At 31.1% G+C, this 23202-nt stretch overlaps 2 protein-coding genes across 3 annotated transcripts; both read right to left on the reverse strand.

The window, feature by feature from the left end:
* Nucleotides 1-266: 266 nt before the first annotated feature.
* LOC124367423 (prespore protein Dp87-like) lies at nucleotides 267-22864 on the reverse strand. The gene is made up of 3 exons (XM_046824228.1): nucleotides 22760-22864; nucleotides 2588-2698; nucleotides 267-1716 (listed from the first exon to the last, which is right to left on the reverse strand). Exons 1-3 carry the CDS (start codon nucleotides 22826-22828, stop codon nucleotides 286-288), a joined length of 1611 nt encoding a protein of 536 aa, XP_046680184.1. The 5' UTR covers nucleotides 22829-22864; the 3' UTR covers nucleotides 267-285.
* On the reverse strand, nucleotides 16936-19134 carry LOC124367424 (deoxyuridine 5'-triphosphate nucleotidohydrolase-like). 2 transcript variants are annotated; one of them, XM_046824230.1, is made up of 2 exons: nucleotides 18516-19134; nucleotides 16936-17099 (listed from the first exon to the last, which is right to left on the reverse strand). In XM_046824230.1, the coding sequence occupies exons 1-2, from the start codon at nucleotides 18715-18717 to the stop codon at nucleotides 17089-17091; spliced, it is 213 nt and encodes a 70-aa protein (XP_046680186.1). In that variant the 5' UTR covers nucleotides 18718-19134; the 3' UTR covers nucleotides 16936-17088. The 2 variants fall into 2 exon arrangements, with proteins under 2 accessions (XP_046680186.1, XP_046680185.1); XM_046824229.1 differs by having other exon boundaries at nucleotides 16936-17561.
* Nucleotides 22865-23202: the final 338 nt, after the last annotated feature.

Here is a 23202-nt window from a genome sequence, read left to right on the forward strand (position 1 = left end):
ATAATAGCACATGAGACAAATAAAGGTCACCTGAAAGCACTCACTTATGCAATTTTTTGGCGTATAGGTAAATGTAGTTAAAAGTTTGGTATTTTAATTTTAATGATGCAAATGTTTTATAAAGGTCTTGAAATTAGTTACTGAAAATTACTAAAATTAATTAAAAATTACAGTCATATAATATATATATATATATTATATATATATAATTAGATATATATATATTTAATTATATATATATATATATATATAAAATTACATTCAGACTAAATTAAAGGAATGTTCTTATCCCTTGCAGGACGGTCCAGGGATGCAGCGGCCTTTGGAACATAAGTAACCTGGTGGACAGTGGATGACGTCACAAGTCGGTGGAGGTCTACAAGAGGGGTCTGGAGGACATGGAGGTTGCCTACAAGAGCTCTCCACAAGGTAACACTCTTGTCCTGGAGGACATTCGAAGTCCTGGCAGGTGGCTCTAGTGACACAGCGTCCATTTATACATACTCTACCGTAGTTGCAAGGAGAAGAAGGACTGCACATTCTAGGTCTGCAGGATGGTAGTGGAAAACAGGGGGCTTTAACACACACGACCTCCTCGAGGTAACACTCTTCTCCAGGAGGACACTCATACCCTCTGCAAGTCGGTATAGTTACGCACTCTCCATCCGCGAGGACGGTTCCCTCGGGGCAAAGCGGCGCCGAGCATTTGTCAGGTCTGCAGACGGGCCTCTGGGGACAAGGAGGTACCAAACAGGGTATATCCTCTAGATAACACTGTTCCCCTGGTTTGCATTCCACGTTATCACAAGTTAACTCAGGAATACATTCACCATCCTGGCAGATGTAGCCTCCCTTACAACGTATTATAGCACATTTGTCAGGTCTGCAGACGGGCCTCTGGGGACAAGGAGGTACCAAACAGGGTATATCCTCTAGATAACACTGTTCCCCTGGTTTGCATTCCACGTTATCACAAGTTAACTCCGGAATACATTCACCGTCCTGGCAGATGTAGCCTCCCTTACAACGTACTGTAGCACACTTGTCAATGGGTCTGCAGGAAGGAACTCTGCAAGGAGGTTCTGTACACGGAACGTCCTGTAGATAACACTCTTGATCACAAGGACATTGATAGTCGAAGCAAGGATCTAAAATGCATTCTTTGTCGACACATGTGTATCCTATGACACAGTCAATTGAAGCACATGTCAACTCCGGTATGCAAGTGGGTATGCCATCCAAAATAACACACTCCTCCTGCTCTCCACAGTGAATACCCTCACAAGTCTGTTCCTTGACACATTCCTCATCCTCTGAACTGTCAAACTTGTCAATGGGTCTGCAGGAAGGAACTCTGCAAGGCGGATGTGTACACGGAACGTCTTCTAGATAACACTCTTCACCGTCTGGGCATTCATAGTCGAAGCAAGGATCTAAAATGCATTTTCTGTCTACGCATGTGTATCCTGCAATACAGTTAATCGTTGCACACGTCAATTCCTGTACACAAGTGGGTATGCCATCCAAAATAATACACTCCTTCTGCTTTCCACAGTCAATACCGTCACAAGTCTGTTCCTTCTCGTCTGGACAACTGCTACTGTTGTCTGTAGGGGTGCAGGTAGGAATAGGGCAACAGGGAGGTACGAAACACTGGACAACCTCGAGAATACACTCTTGGCCTTCTGGACACTGCACTCCTTCACACGTGGATGACTGAAAAAAAGAAAACGATAAGCATATGCAGTTCATATTGTACATATATAGTAGATATATCCTGTTAAACTGTAATCATTTTATATTTTAATCTTATATATATATATATATATAATAAATGGCAAGATGTTTTTTAAATATCAACTTTAGAAAGATATTGTACTTTAAATTTTAATGAAATAAATAGATGAAATGTCTGAGTGTGTCGAGTGTTACGGTTAAAAATGTAATTAAATAAATGTGTATACAGTTAAAAAACTAATAGGAACATTTTTTATGTCATCTTAAGAGCAAATATTATGCGTTGTGAATTATTAAGAGCCTAGGTACTTCTAAAAAATTAGTTTACTGTCTGTACGTCTATCCGTCTGTGCGTTAACTCATAGTAGAACGATCGTAGGGACTCGACACTTTTTTATGGATTCTTTTTGGCCCGAGGAAGAACTGTATTGACTTTTTTGATCAAAATTTCTGAGAACAGTACTTCCCACTATCTCTCCGTTCGTACGATGATTCTTGATAAAAATGTTCTTGAGTCTCGAAACTAGCTAGGCACGTTTCTTCATGGTTCCAAACACAACTGTAATAATTATGTGGTCGAAAGTTCTTCTGTTTCTGTGTTTATCTTTCCATCAATGCCTTTGATAGAACGGTACTTGAACTTGAAACATGGTACATAGAAGGAACTCTTCTTGGTCCAAGGAAGTATTTTACTGATTTTAGGATCGAAAGATCAAACTTGTCCGTCTGTGCGATAATTCTTACGTAACGTTCTGTCAGGTTCTCCGATACTCGTTGTATTGGTTTATGATTTCTAGGAATTTAAATAATTATATAACATTAAAATAATATGTATTAGTTGCTGACTTACACAGGGTCTGCACGTGGGTTCACCATTCAACAAATAACACTCCTCCCCGTCTTTACAATCATTAAAATCACAGCTCTTTTCCTTGGCGCATCCTCCATCCTCAGTGGGTTCCTGAAAGGAGGAAATGACATGCTTGGTTAATAATGTAAATAAAATTGGATTTAATACGAAACCTTGTGGAATACCTTATTTTATATTAAAATGGTACGCTAATCTGATGCTGCCAACCTTCACTTCACAAACTTGGATTTTAGTGTCCAAAAATGAATATTGTTTAAAATAGATTAAATTTTAGTAATAATAGTTTATAATGTTTAGTGTGTTTTATTTATTTTACATATGAAAAAGGAACTGAATATTAATTATAAATAATAATTATTAACACGCAATCATATTTGTAACAATTTTTAGTATTACGACACTTAAATATATGTTTTTGAAGTAAAATATATATGAATTTTTGAAAATGTCCTATTAAAAACACAGTTTTAATCTTTATCCCCATGTTTAACCTCAGATGCGCGTCAGTAGAGAGAAATTGTATGTTCTAGGACAACCGTTACACGGCCAAGGTCACACAACATCAACACAAAGGTCAATGACCCCTCGCCCCCCTCGCCCCCCTCCACCCCCTCGCCCACAGAGGTCAATGACCCCTCGCCCCCCTCCACCCCCTCGCCCACAGAGGTCAATGACCCCTCGCCCCCCTCCACCCCCTCGCGCACAGAGGTCAATGACCCCTCGCCCCCCTCCACCTCCAGAGGTCAATGACCTTCAAGGTCATTCGATGACCTTGACTTTGGATTTCAAGGTCACCCGATGACCTTGACCTTGAACTTCAAGGTCACCCGATGACCTTGACCTTGGACTTCAAGGTCACTTAATAGCCTTGACCTTCAGTTGTAAGAACGTTTCGTCATAACACTTGAGTCGTCATACAACTGTGACAACACCCGGCTATACGTAGTTTACTTATTATGTACGTCATACAACTGTGACGTGTTAGCGTAATGATGTAATACTTAGGTGATTGCGCAGTGTAAACGCGCATGACTAGGAAATACCAGCCACGTGCAGTGCCAGGTTGTTTGTTGCATCAGCATAGGAAATACCAGTGTGATTAAGCCACGCGCAGTGCAAACTTGTTTGTTGCATCACCATATGAAATACATGTGTACTTTACATCCGCCAGAGATATCAGGTGAATAAAAATATGTTATTATATAAGTATAGGATTAATTTGATTGGTTAAAATTAATATAAATCATGATTCATAAGAATATTTTTTTTTATTGACGTCATAATTTTACTATAAAACCGAGTTATTTGTGAACGAAATCATTAGTAACGAACAACATTTCATATAGTGATTATTTAGTTTGTGTGTGTGTGTTAATACAGGTAATTAAATATGGAACTTCCTAAAGAAAGGCTATTTCAACTTACCAATGTTTTTAAAGTTTTTGTGCGAGAACATTTAAACAAAACAAAAGTTGTTTTAGAATTAAACAATCAAACTTTTATATTAGATATTGATAATTGGAAAAAGTTTAAAAAATATTTTTCTGTTATTGATACTGAATTTAGATTGAGACATAATAATTTCAATGATGATGATGAAGATATAACTGATTGACTTGATTATAGAACAGTATCATTTTCCAATCCTGTAGTCAGTAAATGTTATATGTTAGATGAGTATGAAGATAGAAAATCCGAATGGGAACAAATTGCAAGAGACAGAGATCGTTTTAGAAAAAGAATAGCTGAATTTGAAGAAGTGTTTAAATCAATTTTGAAAAAAAAAACCAAGTGCAACGTGAGTGGAAAACTTTCATGTGTGTGTTAATGAAAGACGAGTTGTGAAACTTATACCGTCTCAAGGTCGCCAACTTTGTGAACAGTAATGAGTGATTTAATAAACCATTATATTTCTTCACTTCCACTTGAGTTAAAATTTAAAATATTGCTTAACCTTTCATATGAAGATGTTTATTTTATAGAAAACGATTATTTTTGGTATCTATTTTGTAAAGAACACTGTATTGAAAAAAAACATGCAATATTTTCTTGGAAAAGTAATGTTATTCTTAATAAAACTTTAAATAAAGATTGTGTGCATATAGTTTCTTTTTATGCATCTAGATTGTATTTGGGTCAAATTTATTCACATCAAATTTCTTCAGATTTTGTAGCTTACGTAGGTAATCATTTACATAAATGGTTACATATATTTTATAAAAAGGGAAATTGTTATGTTGAGGATGGGTGTATTACAAATTATGCAATATTTGTAGGTGATACTGAATTTAGTCTTTCTAGATTATTAGATATTAATATATTACGAAGTGTTACAATAGATTTTTTGAGAGTCAATTTTTATGATAATCTTAGAATTATAGACTTTTCAGAACACAATGATTATTGTTATGTATCAATATATAAAAATCTTCCAATAAATAACATCACTTTTCAAAAATTTAACGATTTAATATGGTTACTTAAAGAAAATCAAAATGTAGTTGGTTTTTTAGTTTCAATGAACTGCTACTGTTATTGGTTAAATATGCTTGAGTGATAATATTCAGTTCATATTCATTCTACTTGTTGAACTGAACAGGTAATATGGAGTATTCTTACAGTAAAACTTTTATTGTTACAGGAGATATGAAAGTAGTTGTTAGCGGCTGGCAAAACCAAGTTCAAATTTGTATTGTAAATAAAGATAATAAACATAATTTCGCTTATATGGATCTTGATAAATGGACTGAATTTAAAAAACAAATTAATACTATTGATGGTGAATTTTGGAAGAGATTAAATTACCAATATAGTACTTAAAATATATTATTTTAATTTTTTGTTTTATAGGATGGAGTTTATACTGGACTTTCAAGGATTCAAAAACATTATCAACGATTTTGTCATAAAAGAGCTTGCTCTAATATCAACGGACGAGCAAGTGTACCAACTGCAGTTGTTTCAACCACCGTGTAATTTTAACAATCTCCCTACACATTTACAAAAACAAGTCAACTGGTTAGAGAAACAACATCACGGTTTACAATGGAGTTCTGGTGTTAAACACTATTCTGAATTGAAAGACGTTTTTAAAAATATAAAAATACAAGGTAAAATTTATGTAAAAGGCACTGAAAAAGAAACGTTTACAAAAAAATTGCTATCCGAATTCAATGTTGAAGTAATTAATCTTGAAAATCTCAATTGTCCTAGTTTATGTAATTTAAGAAAACAAATGAATGTAGATATATTGAAACCATGTGTGTTTAGTCATAATTCATCAAATTGCGCATATATAAATGTACATGCAATTTTAAATTGGTGGAAGAATACAAAATATGTTAAGGAATATTTGGAAAAAATTAATACAGCAATCAAACTTTGTTCCACAATTGGTTACACAAATTTGTCAAAAGATCAATTAGAATATCTACCAAAAGAATATATATTAAATCACATTGTTAACATTGATTGTATTTATGATAAGTTACCAGTTTATTTGAAAAACGACAAGGACATATTAAAATCACTACGTTGTCAAGAGCATTTTTTCCCCAGACTTTGTGAAAATGATGGTCCACAACCGAAAATAAAGGACTGTTACTTTTGTAATTATGGTGAAAATTGTGTATAGTAAATAAATAAATGTGTGTGTGCTTTTGAAAAAAAAAATGTTTTCTTTTTATTTACCTTGCACTTATTCTTTATAAATATAAAATAGTGTTATTTACTTTTTCATATCAGCTATGAGTGTAAAAGAGGAAATAGCAAAAGAACTGCACAGACAAGCGCGTAAAAATTTTCCTCGACGATATGTAGAATTGAAGGGATTAAAAGACTTATATCAAGCGGATTTAGTTGAAATGATACCTTATTCTAAATGTAATAAAGGTTATAAATATATAATGACAATGATTAATTGTTTTTCCAAATTTGCAATAGCTGTTCCGTTAAAATCAAAAAGCGCTACTGATGTTGCGCTAGCATTAGACCCGATTTTATCCAAATTTCCAATGAAACATATTCAAACTGATGCGGGAAAAGAATGGTTTAATGTGAAAGTTCAATCTTTATTCAATAAATATAATATCAATCATTATAAATCTTTCTCTGATTTAAAAGCAAGCATCGTAGAACGTTGGAATCGCACATTGAAAAATAAAATGTGGATTTCGTTTAGTGTACAAGGTAACTATTGTTGGCTAAATATTTTACCTAATTTGGTAAAACAATATAATAATACCGTACACCGTACAATAGGAATGAGACCAATTGAAGTTAATAGTAAAAATGAAAGAAAAGTATTAACTAGAATTATAAATGCAAGAAAAACATTTTACCTGAAACAATCATTTAAGGTTGGTGATCGAGTCAGGATAAGCAGAGTTCGTAATATTTTTGCAAAAGGTTATTTACCAAAATGGAGCAATGAAATTTATACAATATGGAAAGTACAATCCACATTTCCTGTTACTTACATTTTGAAAGACGATAGAGGAGAAATAGTACAAGGTGGATTTTATCAACAAGAATTAAGTAAAACTAAATTTAACGATATTTATTTGATAGAAAAGATAATAAGACGTAAAGGTGATAAAGTTTTAGTACGCTGGCTAGGATTCGATGAATCACACGACAGTTGGATTAGTAAAGAAGAGCTGGTAAAATGAAATTTATTAAACAAACTGTTCAGTTACCGATATTAAATTTGGATAAGTTAGTAGAAGGAAATTCTGGTGAAATGCAAAAAAGTAAACGACACGGTGATTTACTACCTGATACAATAAGATGTATAATATGCGGTCCTTCTAACTGCGGTAAAACCAATTTAGTTTTAAACTTATTATTTTCGTCAAAAGGATTATTTTTCTCTAATGTTTATATTTTTTCAAAATCTTTATTTCAACAAAAGTATAAATTTTTACAATGTGTATTGGACAATATAAGTGGAGTAGGATATTTTTTCTTTCTCTGATAAAGATGAGGTTCCATTTCCTAGTGAAATTAAACCGTATTCAATTATGATTTTTGACGATGTTATTTGCGATGGACAGAAAAACATAAAAAATTATTTTGCAATGGGACGTCATTGTAAGATTGACACTTTTTATATTTGTCAAACATACAGTTTTATACCAAAACAATTAGTACGAGATAATGCAAACTTGATAATACTATTTAAACAAGATGATAAAAATTTACACCATGTATATAATGATCATGTAAATATAGACATGTCATTTGAACAGTTCAAAGAAATGTGTATCAAAGTATGGAATCGAGGGAAAAATAAATTTGTAGTGATTGACAAAGATAGAAGTTTAAATAATGGACGTTATCGTTCGGGTTTTGATATTTTTATAACAGGATTTTAATAAAAGCTACAAACTAGCAAGAATGTCATTATTGTAGTCACACGTTTTGTTGAGTTAACATCATGGAGAAATTTGATGATTCTTGGTTTCAAAACAAAACAAAAGACGATGTGGTTAAAGAAATACATAAATTAAGAAAAAATATAAAAAATAAACATAGATCGATTGAACGAGAACAATTTGACACGGAAGAATTGTGGGAAAAACAATTGAAACCTGTATCAGAACCGTTAAAACAACTAATAAAAGAAGAACAACAAGAACAAGAACAAGATAATACTAAAAGAATTGAACGGAAACGAAAATTATTTAAAAACGAAATTGAATCTGATTCGGTTCCTGTAAAATTACGAGTTGTAAATCCTCCTCAGGGTTTAAAAAGAAAACAGAAAATTAATCTACCAACAAAACATGATTTTGAAAGTGATTATGAATACGATGATGGTACTTTAGACATTCCAAAATCTAAAAGAGGAGCAACTCAAATTCCGAATGATGATAACAGTGATATGGAAACAGTTGGAACTGATGAAGAGGAAGAAGAAATGGAAACAACAACAACAACAACTGCTGTTACTCCAGCAAGATCAGACGTTTTTGAAAAAATATATCAAACCCGGCCTACGGGTGAGGAATTATTAAAAACACCCGAAGGAAAACAACTTGCTAAATATTATATTGATAAAAATTTTACAGGTAAAATAGCCAAAGAATATTTTTCTAAATTAATAACAGGCACTAAACATATAGATCATAATTACGGGTTACATGTTGAAGGTGATTCTTGGAAAATCGGTGATAAACTTGTAGATATTGACGGTGATGATTTAATTATTGATGGAATACGATATGAAGGAACACGAGGACTTTATGAATTAATATTTATGAATAATCCTAATGCATATATTTATTCTGAAGATGATTTAGAAAACTATTATTTAATTATAATGCAAACCAATGTACATAAATCTAATTATTCGTCTTCAGGAAAAATAAGATCAAATAGAGGTATCAAGTATAAAAATATTATTTCTCGATTATTAAAGAGAAGAAAACCGAAATCTACGAAGACCACTAATACCGATGAAAGTGGTAATCAACAACAACAACAACAACAAGCGGCCTCAGGTAGTGGAATAGTATTGTCTAATTTTTCTTCTTTAGAAAAAACAAAATCACAGTCAAACAAAGATAATAATAATAATTTTCCAATACTTAACAAAAGAAAAGCAAATTCTGCGATGATGATGATGAACACTTATACAGATGAAATTAATCACCAGGAAACGGCAGCAGACAGTGGAATAATATTATCTAATTTAAAACCAGATGTAATTTACTATGATGATCCTAACGAACTGGTCGATAGGTTGAGAATACTATTGGCTTCTCAAAAGGCGGGCAATACAGCACATTCAAATGAAATAAATTCAATATTAGAAGAGTTATATGAATTAAGGGATAAATTATTTTAATAAATAATGATTACAATACTTGTATTTTTCATTTTTATTTCAACCTTTGTATCTGATAGTAGCTATGAGTGTTGATAAGTTTGGTCACTTTTCGAATGGTAGTGGTATTAGTTCTAGTAGTAATCTGAGAGGACCTAAGGGTGATGGATTCCATATCGACGGTGATGGAAACTATGATGTATTAAATAAGAGAATTTGTAATCTAGGTGACGCGGCAAAACCTAATGATGCAATAAATTTTAGTATTTTCAGCGATGCTATTCAAAATTGTCTTACAGTAATAAATGATAAAGTTGAAGAATTAAAAACTGATTTTCAGGGAAAAGTTAGCGGTTTAATTAATCATCTTGAAACTAAATTGAAAAATGAAATAAAAAATAGAGAGCAATCGATTTTCAATATACAAAATTATTACATCGCGCTGGTTAAAAAAAGAAGGATCGTCAATGTTAGTGCCAGTATTAATGATAACGATGTTGTGATAAGACAAGAACTAAACTCAACTAGAGAAAAATTAGAGCAAACCGATAGAGAAATAAAAATAAACACTTTAGATTTAAAAAACGAATTCGAAAATTTTACTAAAAACGATTTTATAAATTTAAAAAATGATTATTTAAATTTTAAATCACATGTTCGTGATACGATTCAAGAAATATTAGAAGAATTGGAAGACGATAAAGAAGACGTTTAGTACAATTATATATTATGGCTAGGAGAAAAAACAGTTGTGCTAGTAGTTATCAAGGCTCGGGACTGATAACATCACTTGCCAATGCAGCAGGTTCAGTTTTAAATAAAGCAATCGATATTTTACCAACGGAAATACACTTACCAAATTACCAGTTTTGTGGTCCAGGAACTAATTTGAATAAGAGACTTGCATTAGGTCAAAAAGGAATTAATAAACTTGACTCTTTGTGCCGTCAACACGATATAGCGTATGCAAAGTATAGTGATAATAAACAGAGATCTATTGCGGATCGTATATTAGCTGAAGGCGCTTGGGAAAGAGTTAAAGCATCTGATTCAAGTTTAGGTGAAAAAGCAGCCGCATGGGCAGTTACTAATATCATGAAAGCAAAAACCAAACTTGGAGGAGGAGGAGGAGGAGGAGGAGGTGGAAAAAAGAAAAAGTCAAACAATTGCTTTAAATGTAAGAAAAAAATAAAAAGGAAAGTTAGTAAAAAGAAAACGGTTAAAAAAGGTAAAGGTCTATATTTAAGACCGTATAAAGGTTCTGGTCATTCAAAAAAAAAATCACAATGTACTCGTCAAAAATAATCGATCGTTTAGCTAATAGACCATTAACGAATAAAGATATAATAAAATGTGCAAAAAAACTTAAATTACCACATTTCAGAGGGGTTTTTATGCGTGATTTACTACCAATTAGAATACGTAATAAAGAATCTGCAATTATAAATTTAGACAGTTATGCAGGACAAGGTACACACTGGGTATGTTTTTACAAAATAGGTTTAAATGTTGAATATTTCGACAGTTTCGGGAATTTACGTCCACCAATTGAAATTCAAAAATATTTAAAAAGTGTTGATGGTAACAAAGTGAATATAAAATATAATTATTTTCCTAGACAACGAGCCGGCACAGTGAATTGTGGTCATTTGTGTTTAGACTTTCTAGCCGTGCGAAGATGATTTGTGTTACTGGAAAACATTCAAATTTAAAATGTTCTCTTTTTCCACCACTGGATTTGAGTTCGTCTGATGAGTGGGAAATGGGATTTTTAGATTTAATGACATATAATTCAATTCCAAATGTTGAAGAAGATATAAATAATAAAATCAAAATTGGTACAGACGTGCTGAGTTTACCAACTGGTGCATACGAGATAGAAGATATTAAGAATTATATTATAAAAGATTTAGAAGAAAAAAAATCTTCTACCACTTTTAATCTTGTTGCAAATAATAACACACTTCATTGTGAAATATTATGTAATCAAATTGTAGACTTTACAGTTCCAAATTCTATAGCGAATCTATTAGGATTTACAAATAGTCAAAAATTAGAAGCAAATAAATGGCATATATCAACTAATCAGGTCGCCATTAATAAAGTGGATATCATTCGAATCACTTGTAATATTGTTAAAGGATCTTATAGAAACGGGATAGAAGGCCATGTGCTTCATGAGTTTTATCCTGCTGTAGCACCTGGTTATAAAATTGTTGAAAAACCAAACATTGTTAAATACTTACCAATTACAAAACAATCAACATTAGGTGAATTTTATATAACATTAGAGGATCAAGAAGGGAACTTAGTGAACTTTAGAAACGAAGAAATCAATTTAAGAGTTGATATAAGAAAAAAACAGAAATAAATAATAATGGGTATTGTATTTCCGATTAGAGAAAATAACAATAACAGTATTACAACTAGCGTTTCTAGTATAAGAAATAATAAATTTAAAAAAGATATTACTCATGGTCGAACTTTGAAACCGTTAACATTGAAAAATTTAATTTTTCTACAAAATCTTCCGGAATTTAAACGAATTAAAAATGAGTAATATATTAAATGTTAATGAAAATATAGAAATTGATGAATCGCTTATAGAATGGGAATGGCATTCTCACAATCCATACACATCTAATTCTTTTAAAAATAGTGATGAAATTCGTATTCCTGTTCATCAACAAGACGCATATACGTGTCCTAATAAAAGTTTTTTACTAATTGAAGGGAAAATTATTAAATCTGCTGATTCAAAAGATGATACTACTTCAAGTCTAATTAATAACTGTATGGCTTTCTTATTTGATGAAATTAGATATGAAATTTGTGGAACGGAAATTGATCGTGTAAAAAATGTTGGTATAACTAGTACTATGAAGAATATACTTACACTGAAACCGGGAGATGAAAACTGGATTAAGAATGCAGGCTGGAATCCACCGTCGATGGACGTTCTTGCAGATAAAACTAATTTTTCATTTTGTGTACCGCTCCAATTGTTATTGGGGTTTGCAGAAGATTATAAAAAAATACTTTTGAATGTAAAACAAGAATTAGTGCTGATACGCGCATCAACTGATAAAAATGCAATTTTTCAAGCTACACCAAGTCTTCACGATTGTTCATTTCAAATAAATAAGATTGTTTGGAAAGTTCCTTATGTTCGTGTTGATGATAATATAAGATTATCATTACTAAAGATTACTGACTCTGATCAGCCCATAACAATGGCGTTTAGAAGGTGGCAAATTCATGAATATCCCTCACTTCCTGTTTCTAAAGCTCAGACTTGGACTGTTAAAACTACATCTTTGGTGGAAAAGCCTCGATATGTAATAATAGGCTTTCAAACAAATAGAAAAGATAAAAATGATAAAAATTCATCACATTTTGATTTTTGTGATTTGGAAAATGTAAAACTTTATTTAAATAGCAAATATTATCCTTATGATAATTTCAATGGATGCACAGCACTGATGTATGAATTGTATTCAAGATTCCAGTCTTCATATTATGCAGGAAGTGATAACCAACCTTGTCTGAGTAAAAATGAGTTTCTACAAAAATTTCCACTTTTCGTTATTGATTGTTCAAAGCAAGTTGATACAATAAAAACCGGAGCATTGGATATAAGAGTTGAATTGCAGGCAAACAAAGACTTTCCAGCTGGAACTGCAGTTTATTGTTTAATTATAAATGATGCAATTGTACAGTACACACCATTATCAGGAATTGTAAAAAAGATTATATAAAAAAATAAATATGATTTTTTTTGTAAATATTGATGTGTTATTATTTTATCCTTATATTTAAATTAGGAAATAGGAGGTAAAATAAGTACAATAGTATATGGTAATTCAATTGTATGTAAATATATTTGATAATAATACATAATATTAGTACAATATTTACAAAACATTAGTATAATATTAATAAAAATAATAACAAATATAATATAATATACAGAAATGGATATGTAAAAATTAAATTTTCAATTTTGTGTGACCATACGCTAATGTGTGTACTCCGTCTGTTTGAATACATCTTTTATCATCATTTCCATTTAGAGCCAACTTGTTTATTGTTACTGTTCTTAGAGTATGTTTTTTTGATTGAAACATTCTCATTTCTTTTCTAATGTTACATGATGAAAATAAACAATTTTTATAATCATAAAAATTAATATGATTTTTTATTACAGATTTTGTTACACCTTTAGCTTTTTTTAATTTCATCTTTTTTTCTTCTAAATACAAATCGTTCATAGTTCTGTAGGTATAAAGTTTGCTCCTTAATCCGATAAATTCTACTATAGGAATACCCATACATTCGTCTTTAAAACAGCCTAATTTTTTTTTATTTTCTACAAAATAACATTTATGATTTTTTGGATAATCTGACATATCAAAATATTTTTTTATACTTAAATTATTGAAATCTTCATATAAATCTTTAGTGAATATCTCATAAAAAAATGAATCAGTATCAATATAAAGTAAGTTTATTTTATTTGGATAAAATGGTTTCATTATGTTATAATGAAAATCGTACATGTGAAATTTGCTTAATTCTAAGACTGTAAATCCAATATAAATAGGTTTATTAAACAATACAACATCTTTACTACATTCTACTGCGCTTAAATTTTCTGAATAAACTATTCGGTTTTTAAAATTAGGTCTGGAAATCAATTTGGACAATCTTTTCTCAGTATTTACTAATTCTAAATTAAGTCTGTCTCGAACATTTTCTATTGATTTGCCAAACATTGCATTATTAAGTAATTTATAAAAGTCTTTTTCAAATTCATTATTCGACTGTTTCCTCTTTTCAGTGTTAAATAAAATATATGATTTAAGCCAAGGACTCTGATTGAATTGTAAGATTCGATGTATTCTTTTTAAAACTAATCCATTATCTAGTGCCTGTTTTAAGTTGACATAATGACACACATAATATTCTTTATCATTAAGAGTTGTGAGTAATTTAACTTGTTTTGAATTTGGCGGACATTGTTTTTCAGGTAGAAATGGTAAATCATTATGATAATCGTGTAAATATGATGGATAACCAATATTACATTCAATAATATATCCAATAGGACTATCATTTGTTATTGATTGTACATTGAATCTTTTTATTTCTTTATTTGTTAACCATCTAAATCCATCTTTTGGCATAGGTTTGATCATGGCCCAGCCATATAAATTATTTGCATCTATATATGTCAAATAATTAGAGGGTTTATTACAATCAAATAATGTATCATTTAAATCTTTATTGTTTGCTATAGCGTGTCTTTTTATACAACTAGTAATACCGCCACGTATTCCTTTTTCAATAAACATATACATGTCATAATTGTTTAATAATTCCAATTCTACTTCTGTAAATTTTAACATCGCATCAAATGTTAAACTAGGAAGAGTTAGGTAATTAGCTGGATCTAATTCATAATTATTAAGACATATAATGCGGAAATTTTCAAATATATCTGCTAATAATAATACATCAGTTTTTAGATAAAAATCAGAATAATCACCTAATGTTTGACAGTTAAATCGTGACCAAACTTTTTTGGCATGATCAAATTCTTCATTTGAAATATGTTCTTCTGACATTTTGTTAAAAAAACATTCTTTTGCAGGTAATTGAGTTTCTTCCAATTTTTCCCACGAATCTGTATATTCATAAGGATACACACCTTTTCTAGTAACAAAGGGTAAATCATTTTCATTATTAAAAAATAATTTAGTATGATAAAATCTTTCTTTTGGTAAATTATTTGCTAACTGAGCTAGACTGGTATTTAAAAATCTAAAACTATCAAGAAAACGTAATTTAATTTTACCAGTCGTGTTTTTAGAAAAACTAACATATTTTTCTGAAGAATTCGGAATAACATTAATTTTTTGTTGGTCACAACCTAACTGTTTAACAATAAAATGTGTGTCATAGTTAGAACTTCCATGCAAAAATATTGGTAAACATGTTTGATTTTTTCTTTTCAAATTACATTTGTTACAGAGTAAATTTCTAAAACGTCCAGTAAAGTGACAATGATCTTTTACAGGTTGTTCAATCATGGTAAATTCTAAATTACACAATTCACAATTATTAATAGATTTAATTCTATTTCTTTCATAATCACTCAATGGTATCATAGGTCTATTAATATCAATTAATTCTGCTAACAAATTTGCAATTGAAATTAGATAATCCATAAATTTTGAAGCTGCATCAGGACCTCTATAAAGATACGGTTCATTTGGCAATTGAGATGTCATATGTTCCGGAAAGTCTTTATCAATAACTAAATACACACAAAAACTCATTGGTTCATGTATTTCATTAATGGTTGTGTACTTTGATTGTTGTTCATCAACTTTTTTCAAAATACATTCAAAATCGCAGTAAGCAACAACTGGAACCTTAAACTTAAAATGAAAATTTGTAAATTTTAAAATTGATGGATTATCCGGCATTTGTGCTTTTAACGGCTTATTGATTTTACAGTTTAATTTGTGAGCATTTAATTTTACTTGTTTATCAATTCCTGAATAATGAGCAAAACATCTTTTACAAAATATCATTTTTTTCGTATTGAGTGAAATTTGTGTTCTAATTAATCTTGAAAAATCATTAATATAACAATAGTGGTTAATACCTTGATCGTTGGACAATAACAATAAATCAAAATGATTTTCAGCTTCTTCTTCACATACTCTGAGTGGATAAATTTCGAATGTTTTATTTATACCATAAACATTTACACTTATTCCAAAATTATTTTTTTCGAATTTTTTAATTTGTTTTAAAGTGCATGGATAAACTAAATCATTAAAATTGAAGTTATTAATTATAGATGTATATCTTTCATCTACACGTTCTCTATGCTCGCCTTCTACATAACGAGCTAGAATTGACCATTGAAAACATTTATCATCATCTAGATTTTGCGGATTAATAATAGCTTTTTTATTTTGAATACACTTTGGAAGAGTAATGTATGAAGAGCCGGCTAATGGTCTATACTTACTACATCGTACAAGAATTCCATCTACAGAATGTAATGTCCAACCGCTACCTTTTCCTAAATAATCATTTTCTTCACCACAAATTTTTGTAAACATATTTCTCAAGATATTATTTAAAGAATTTTCACGAAACACTGTAAAATTAGAGGTTTTAAAAGCCACTTCTTGAGTCTCCTTTGTAAAAGGTTTCATATAAGTACATTCAACAACAATGTTAAATTTTAATGCTTCATATTCATTTAGTAAATTTAATATCAACTGTTTTATTTCTTCTTTAGAAACTTGTAAAATTAAACAAATATCTTTTAAATTTTTGTCTTGGTTTTTCAAATAGTACGTTTTTAAAATACCTTTAAACGCATTTTCAATTTCTATAAATTTATAATTTGGACATACTAATTTTAATCTGTGTTTTTTTCGTTTTAAATTGGGAACTTCTAATAATTTATTTTCATCAGAAGATAATGATGATGATGATGTAGATGGTGATAGAGAATAATTATTTTCCTGTTCTAATTCCATGAGCTCTTCTTCTTCATTATTATCAATGTTCATTGGTTCAGAAACAAAAGTATGTTTTCTTTTTTTAAATGGTAGAAAAGATTCCATTATTTATGATCTGAAAAAAAAAATAAAAATAATTATTTTAATCCTGTTGATCCAAAACCATTTTCATCTCTACTAGTTTTTTCTAACACACTGTTTTTAGTAACCTCCTCAATATCAGGCCAAACTATTCGCTCGCAAATTAATTGAGCTATTCTATCACCAATTTCTACACTGAAATTATCGTTTGATAAATTGAACAGCACTATTCCTACGTTTCCTCTATAATCTGGATCAATAACTCCAGCACCTACATGTATACCGTTTTTTAAAGATAGACCTGATCTCGGCGCTATTCGACCATAACACTCGTCTGGTAATACTATCGCAATATTTGTTTTTACTAATTTACGATCCCATTTTTTTATAACTACATTTTCTCCACTTCTTAAATCAAAGCCCGCAGCTAATGGTGAACAACGTTCGGGTGGAAATCCATTTTCCGACAGTCGAATAAATTTTAGAGTGTTACTAGCTGAAAAAATAATAACTAATTAATTAATATAGAAAATTATTGTAAAATCAATAAGACATAGTAAGCCTAAAAATATTTAACAAACTCTACTTAACATTTAGTACGATTTGTCTTTTTTATCAAATGTAACTGTTTCTTGTTTTACACTGTCCATTTTTAACATGTTTTGACCAACAGACGTTAACACATTGTTAATTACTTCAAACTTTCTTTTGTCTTCTGGATTTTTTTTAACGTCTAATAAAAAATAGCCTTTTTTCGATACTTTTTGCCAGTATTGTTTTTCACTTTTACATTTTTTCAAATCTTTAACATCGGTGATTTCAATTTTAATTAAATGAGTACCAGTCTCGCCAGGTGTTGATATTTTTCTTTTTTGATCGCCAGACTGGTACTGTAAATGTTGTGATATGAATAAGGATTTATTATTTTTATGGTTAAATAATTTAGCAAATTTGTCAACCTCATCATCGTCATCATCAAAGTTTAGTTGATCTGAATCAGACGAATAATCACTTTTTGGTCTTTTAACTCCTTTTCTCAATTTTTTACTCTCTTTTTGTTCAGTATTACCTTCTAATTCTATTAATCTACTTCTTCCGATATCCTGAATCTTTTGTACAATATTTAGTGGAAACGAAACATTAGTAACATTTTTTAATACATCATCAAAAATACTTAATAACATGTCATACGTGTGCTCTTCTAATAAATAATAAACCTGTTTATCTGCAGATAAGTCATTATTTTCTACTAGGTAATATTTAGTCAAAGAATCACATAAGTTTTGAAAAATAAATAGCAGTTGTACTGCTATAGGGTTCATGCAAATGTCTTTTGATTTTTTCAGTTGACTAACCAATTGTTCCCAACTATCCAAACTTCGAAACCCAATCATCCATAAATTTTCTATAATCTGTGTCAATGTTAAGAAACTCATCATTGCTGACGTACCGAAAGATGAAGAAGTAGACGGTTGTTGTGTCAGCTGCTGTTGCTGTTGCTGTTGCTGTTGCTGTTTCTGTTGCTGTTTCTGTTGCTGTTGCTGTTGCTGTTGCTGTTTAAGTGGTGGAGGTGGAGGAGTACTTAGAAGCTTACGTAGTATTGAAGAATGCTCTTCGGATTGTGTCAAGTCAACGACTGTTTCAGAATCCATTTCTAAAACACAAAATTAAAATCGTTAATAATCAATACAAAAGAAATTTAATATTTTTTAAATTACAAAATTTAAAATGCACTGTTTTCATCTATTTAATAAAACCAAATTAATACTAGTTTAACACAATTTGTAAATAATTTACCAATAGTTAGTTTTGGAAAAACAATATATTTTTCAAAAAACGTAGAAAATAATGGAACGTAATTGTATGAAATACATACCTGTATATTAGAAGTGTCTTGGAAAGCATGAACAGAACACTGTTGGGTAAAACTTCCTCCTCAGCTTATAAAGAAACCTCAAGGCTGTATCACACGTTGCATAACTACACTTGTTTACTTTACACGCACTTCGTTGAATCCATTACCATAGTGAATAAATACTTATTATTATACTGTTGCAACAAAATTGCACTGCGCGTGGCTTATTCACTCTGGTCATCCGCTTTATTAATATTAATGAATCAAAAACTCCAGAAGGAAAACTACTTCCTGCGCATGTCTTGTGCCAACATACAATATCAGTAATACCACAAACTATTACAATGATCTCATATTTACGTCATAAATATTACATCATAAGTAAACTACGTATAGCCAGGTGTTGTCACAGTTGTATGACGACTCAAGTGTTATGACGAAACGTTCTTACAACTGAAGGTCAAGGCTATTAAGTGACCTTGAAGTCCAAGGTCAAGGTCATCGGGTGACCTTGAAGTTCAAGGTCAAGGTCATCGGGTGACCTTGAAATCCAAAGTCAAGGTCATCGAATGACCTTGAAGGTCATTGACCTCTGGAGGTGGAGGGGGGCGAGGGGTCATTGACCTCTGTGGGCGAGGGGGTGGAGGGGGCGGGGGGTCATTGACCTCTCTGGGCGAGGGGGTGGAGGGGGGCGAGGGGTCATTGACCTCTGTGGGCGAGGGGGTGGAGGGGGCGAGGGGGGCGAGGGGTCATTGACCTTTGTGTTGATGTTGTGTGACCTTGGCCGTGTAACGGTTGTCCTAGAACATACAATTTCTCTCTACTCGCGTCCGAAAAATGACTAGCGTACACTCGTAATAGTCGGTTCTACAAGCCGGCCATCTTGACTGTGGGGGTAGAGTACGATAAGCGGACCCGGTTTTTATATCGAAATTGGCAAACGATATTACTTAATCATAACCATCGATATAACCAATCGATACTGATTAATTATTTTGAACAATTAACTCTTAATAATCTGTATCAACAGCTGTAAACACTTTCAATTAATACTCGTACTGTAATATTTCAACTTTATATAAGTAAAATTTGATTATTAAAAATGGCAGTCAATTTTATAAAACTACACGACATTGCTTTGAAAGATGATAAGACATTTTTTCGTGACTTCAACATGTACCGAAAAACCCATTATGGGAAATTTGTGGGAAAGAAACAACTGTAACTGTGAGAGGAGCAAATATGGTCGTTTTCAGTTTTCCTAATTTTGGTTATACTAATTTGTTTGGTCACTGTAAATACTACATTTATATTTTAATTTAAAAAATATGATTGTTATTGATGACTATAGATTCTTTTATATCGATTGATAGTCTAGGATTTAAGACGCGAATATTAGGTATCGATGATTACATTCTTCGATGTAAAAAACCGGGTCCGCTTATCGTACCCTACCCTACTGTAGAACAATGTAAAACCACGTAAACGTCGTATATTTATGAGAGATGTCTAATTGTAAATATGTAATTAATACGCATTCAAACAGTTTTTATTTTTGTCGATATTTGTCCACGTTGTTCAGAATAAATCTTTTTGTATTTGTTATTTCATTTTTTAACTATTACAAAAGTATACTTTACAAAAAAAAACCTAATTACAAAATTTTAATTAATTACACCTTTGAAATCATACATTCCTAATAACGCTATGATAAATAATAAAGGCACAAAATTGCGTGAATTTAAAATTGTTACTATGGGAGAAGCTGAAGACAATTTCAGTACAGTCGGCTATGTAAACCTCAGATTTTGGTAGCAAATAGATTCGAAAAATAATCGAAATTAAAATTTCTGGGTTATCATACAAATAACCTCTAAAATTTCCTAATTTTTATAAAATAATTTTATTACTATTTTTATGATTACGCATACATATGATTTTATATTCTAAATTAAAGAAGTAAATTTTATGATAATTGCATGTTTACTACATATTGTTTTATATTAAAGTATTAGTATTAAATGACCAGTCCTGCAAAATTGTTACAAGTTTAAAAAGGAAATGATAGATACCTTTCGAAATCAGGGATGACTTAAGAAAAATGCTTCCTTATCATTACCTACGCTTAAATGGTATCTGAGTATAAAAACCAACCCCTTTAATAAAAGTTAAATCTTTCCCAGTGAAAAATTTTATAACATGACAGGATGAAAGCATGAGACAGGGAATGAAGTCTAAATCTCAGAATATTAAAATGCGAGGTACATTGTTAAAATGTCTTTAAATGCATTGTGGTATTCACTGACTACTTTTTTATGGCACGACAGTTCTGGATTAGTAGAATTGGAAAATGGTTTGAACATTTACAATTTATAATACAAGCGTAATATGATCATTATTGTAGGTAAGTAACTCTAGCAAAACGGTAAATAAAAGCCAACAGCTGCCGTAATCCGCAGAACCGGACTGAAGAGATTGCTACTTGAGATATTTAAATTATGTTGAGGCTGATTTATTCTGACAAACATTACGTTTCGAGATTTGCAATCTGATCTCTTCCTCAGGTGAATAACTAACCTAACACATAATTAAAATCTAGGTTAAAGTAAGCAAATCAACCCAGAGAGTTGTGACGCGCATGTCAGGAACCACAACGGTGAATGTTCTGTGTGTCTACTCCAGCACAATATCTCTAAAACATGCTCATAATTAAAAACCAAACACAACATTGATTTAACGTAGTGATACTGTATCACTGAACAATAAAACATGTCCGGGAAAAGCCTGTTTCCTTCACAACTCTTACACCTTCAAAAACAAACTTCCAACGATGAAATTAAGTTTTAATTTGGTGATTAGCATTACAGTTTTGTAATAAGAGTGTGAAAAAATGGATTGTGTTATACTGGGATGGTAATTGTAAAGGGCGTAAAAATGTTTTCGGGCATATTTTTAACAGGTAAAATATATTATTCCTCTAGCGTTTGTTTAGCGTATGTCTGAATTTTTAATGAAAAATCGTAACTCAGAAAGTTTGTATATCTTAGTAAGATATACATCATGTTAAAAGAAAAAAAAATCAATAGTTAATATTTTTAAATGTAAAGTAAAATTTTATGAAAACGACTAGAACAGAAAATATTATTAAGAAACATAAAATATACTTTGTCACAAAATTGTTCTGCCTGATTTATTATGATCTGATTATAAAAAGCGGAATAATTACATGTTTAAAACTATCTGCAATCTATTTCGGTTAATAAGTATAGAGAAAATTTGTTCTTCAGTATTTTTAAAAGGTGCCATTCTGAAACTAATAACGATACCTTTATTCCTTCACCTTTAAATACCAAAAAAAAGAAGTAAAAAAATTACAGTCTGACCTGTTTCAGATTTATATTTTGTTTTATTTAGAACACAGACAGACAGACGCTAAACGAAGCAAAATAATTTACGCCATAGTGTTAGAGGAGCTGTTTTTGTTTCCACATTTGTAACCATATCTCAAAATATTTCTCATACTTTTTAGAAACGCCTGTACATAGTATACTTAATTAGTAGAGTTTTCTAAAACACAGTTTACATTCTTTCAACGCATCTTTCTAAGCACAAACTATCTAAGCGTTCTACAAAAGTAATTTAAAAAGACGAGTTAAAATTGTTAGCACTTTAAATCTTTGGTAAAATTTATTATAATTTTTAACTTTAATTAATTTTGTAAAAACACTTTCTAGTATTGTTTAGGTCTAGTCTTATGGTTGTTTTCTCGAATGGTTCCACCGAGCTGATAAAACCTCATATTTAACGTGGGATCCGAACCTTACAGACATGGAACTGACCTTCACTGCCACAGCCTGCTGTATCACACACAAGAGTAACAGAGGTAACACGCGTGTACTGACGCACATCGCTACCACTGGTACACCGCACAGTAACTACAGCTCCATACTGTACTATCTCTACAGACATGGAACTGACCTTCACTGCCACAGCCTGCTGTATCACAAACAACACTAACAAAGGTAACACGCGTGTACTGACGCACATCGCTACCACTGGTACACCGCACAGTAACTACAGTCCATACTGTACTATCTCTACAGAGTGTGCAGTAAATCATTAGTTCGTTGCACATGGAGGTCGTGTACGCTTTTCCTTATTCTGTTCGTGCCAACATATCACGATTCTAGTTCAGATACGCCTGTAATGCCTAGACATAACGTTTTATAGGGCTCTTTATTTTTTTATTTTCCTAAAAATACGAAATTTTCCTGCTCCTAAA

This window comes from Homalodisca vitripennis, chromosome 8 (assembly GCF_021130785.1).
Source record: "Homalodisca vitripennis isolate AUS2020 chromosome 8, UT_GWSS_2.1, whole genome shotgun sequence".
NCBI classification, from domain to species: domain Eukaryota; kingdom Metazoa; phylum Arthropoda; class Insecta; order Hemiptera; family Cicadellidae; genus Homalodisca; species Homalodisca vitripennis.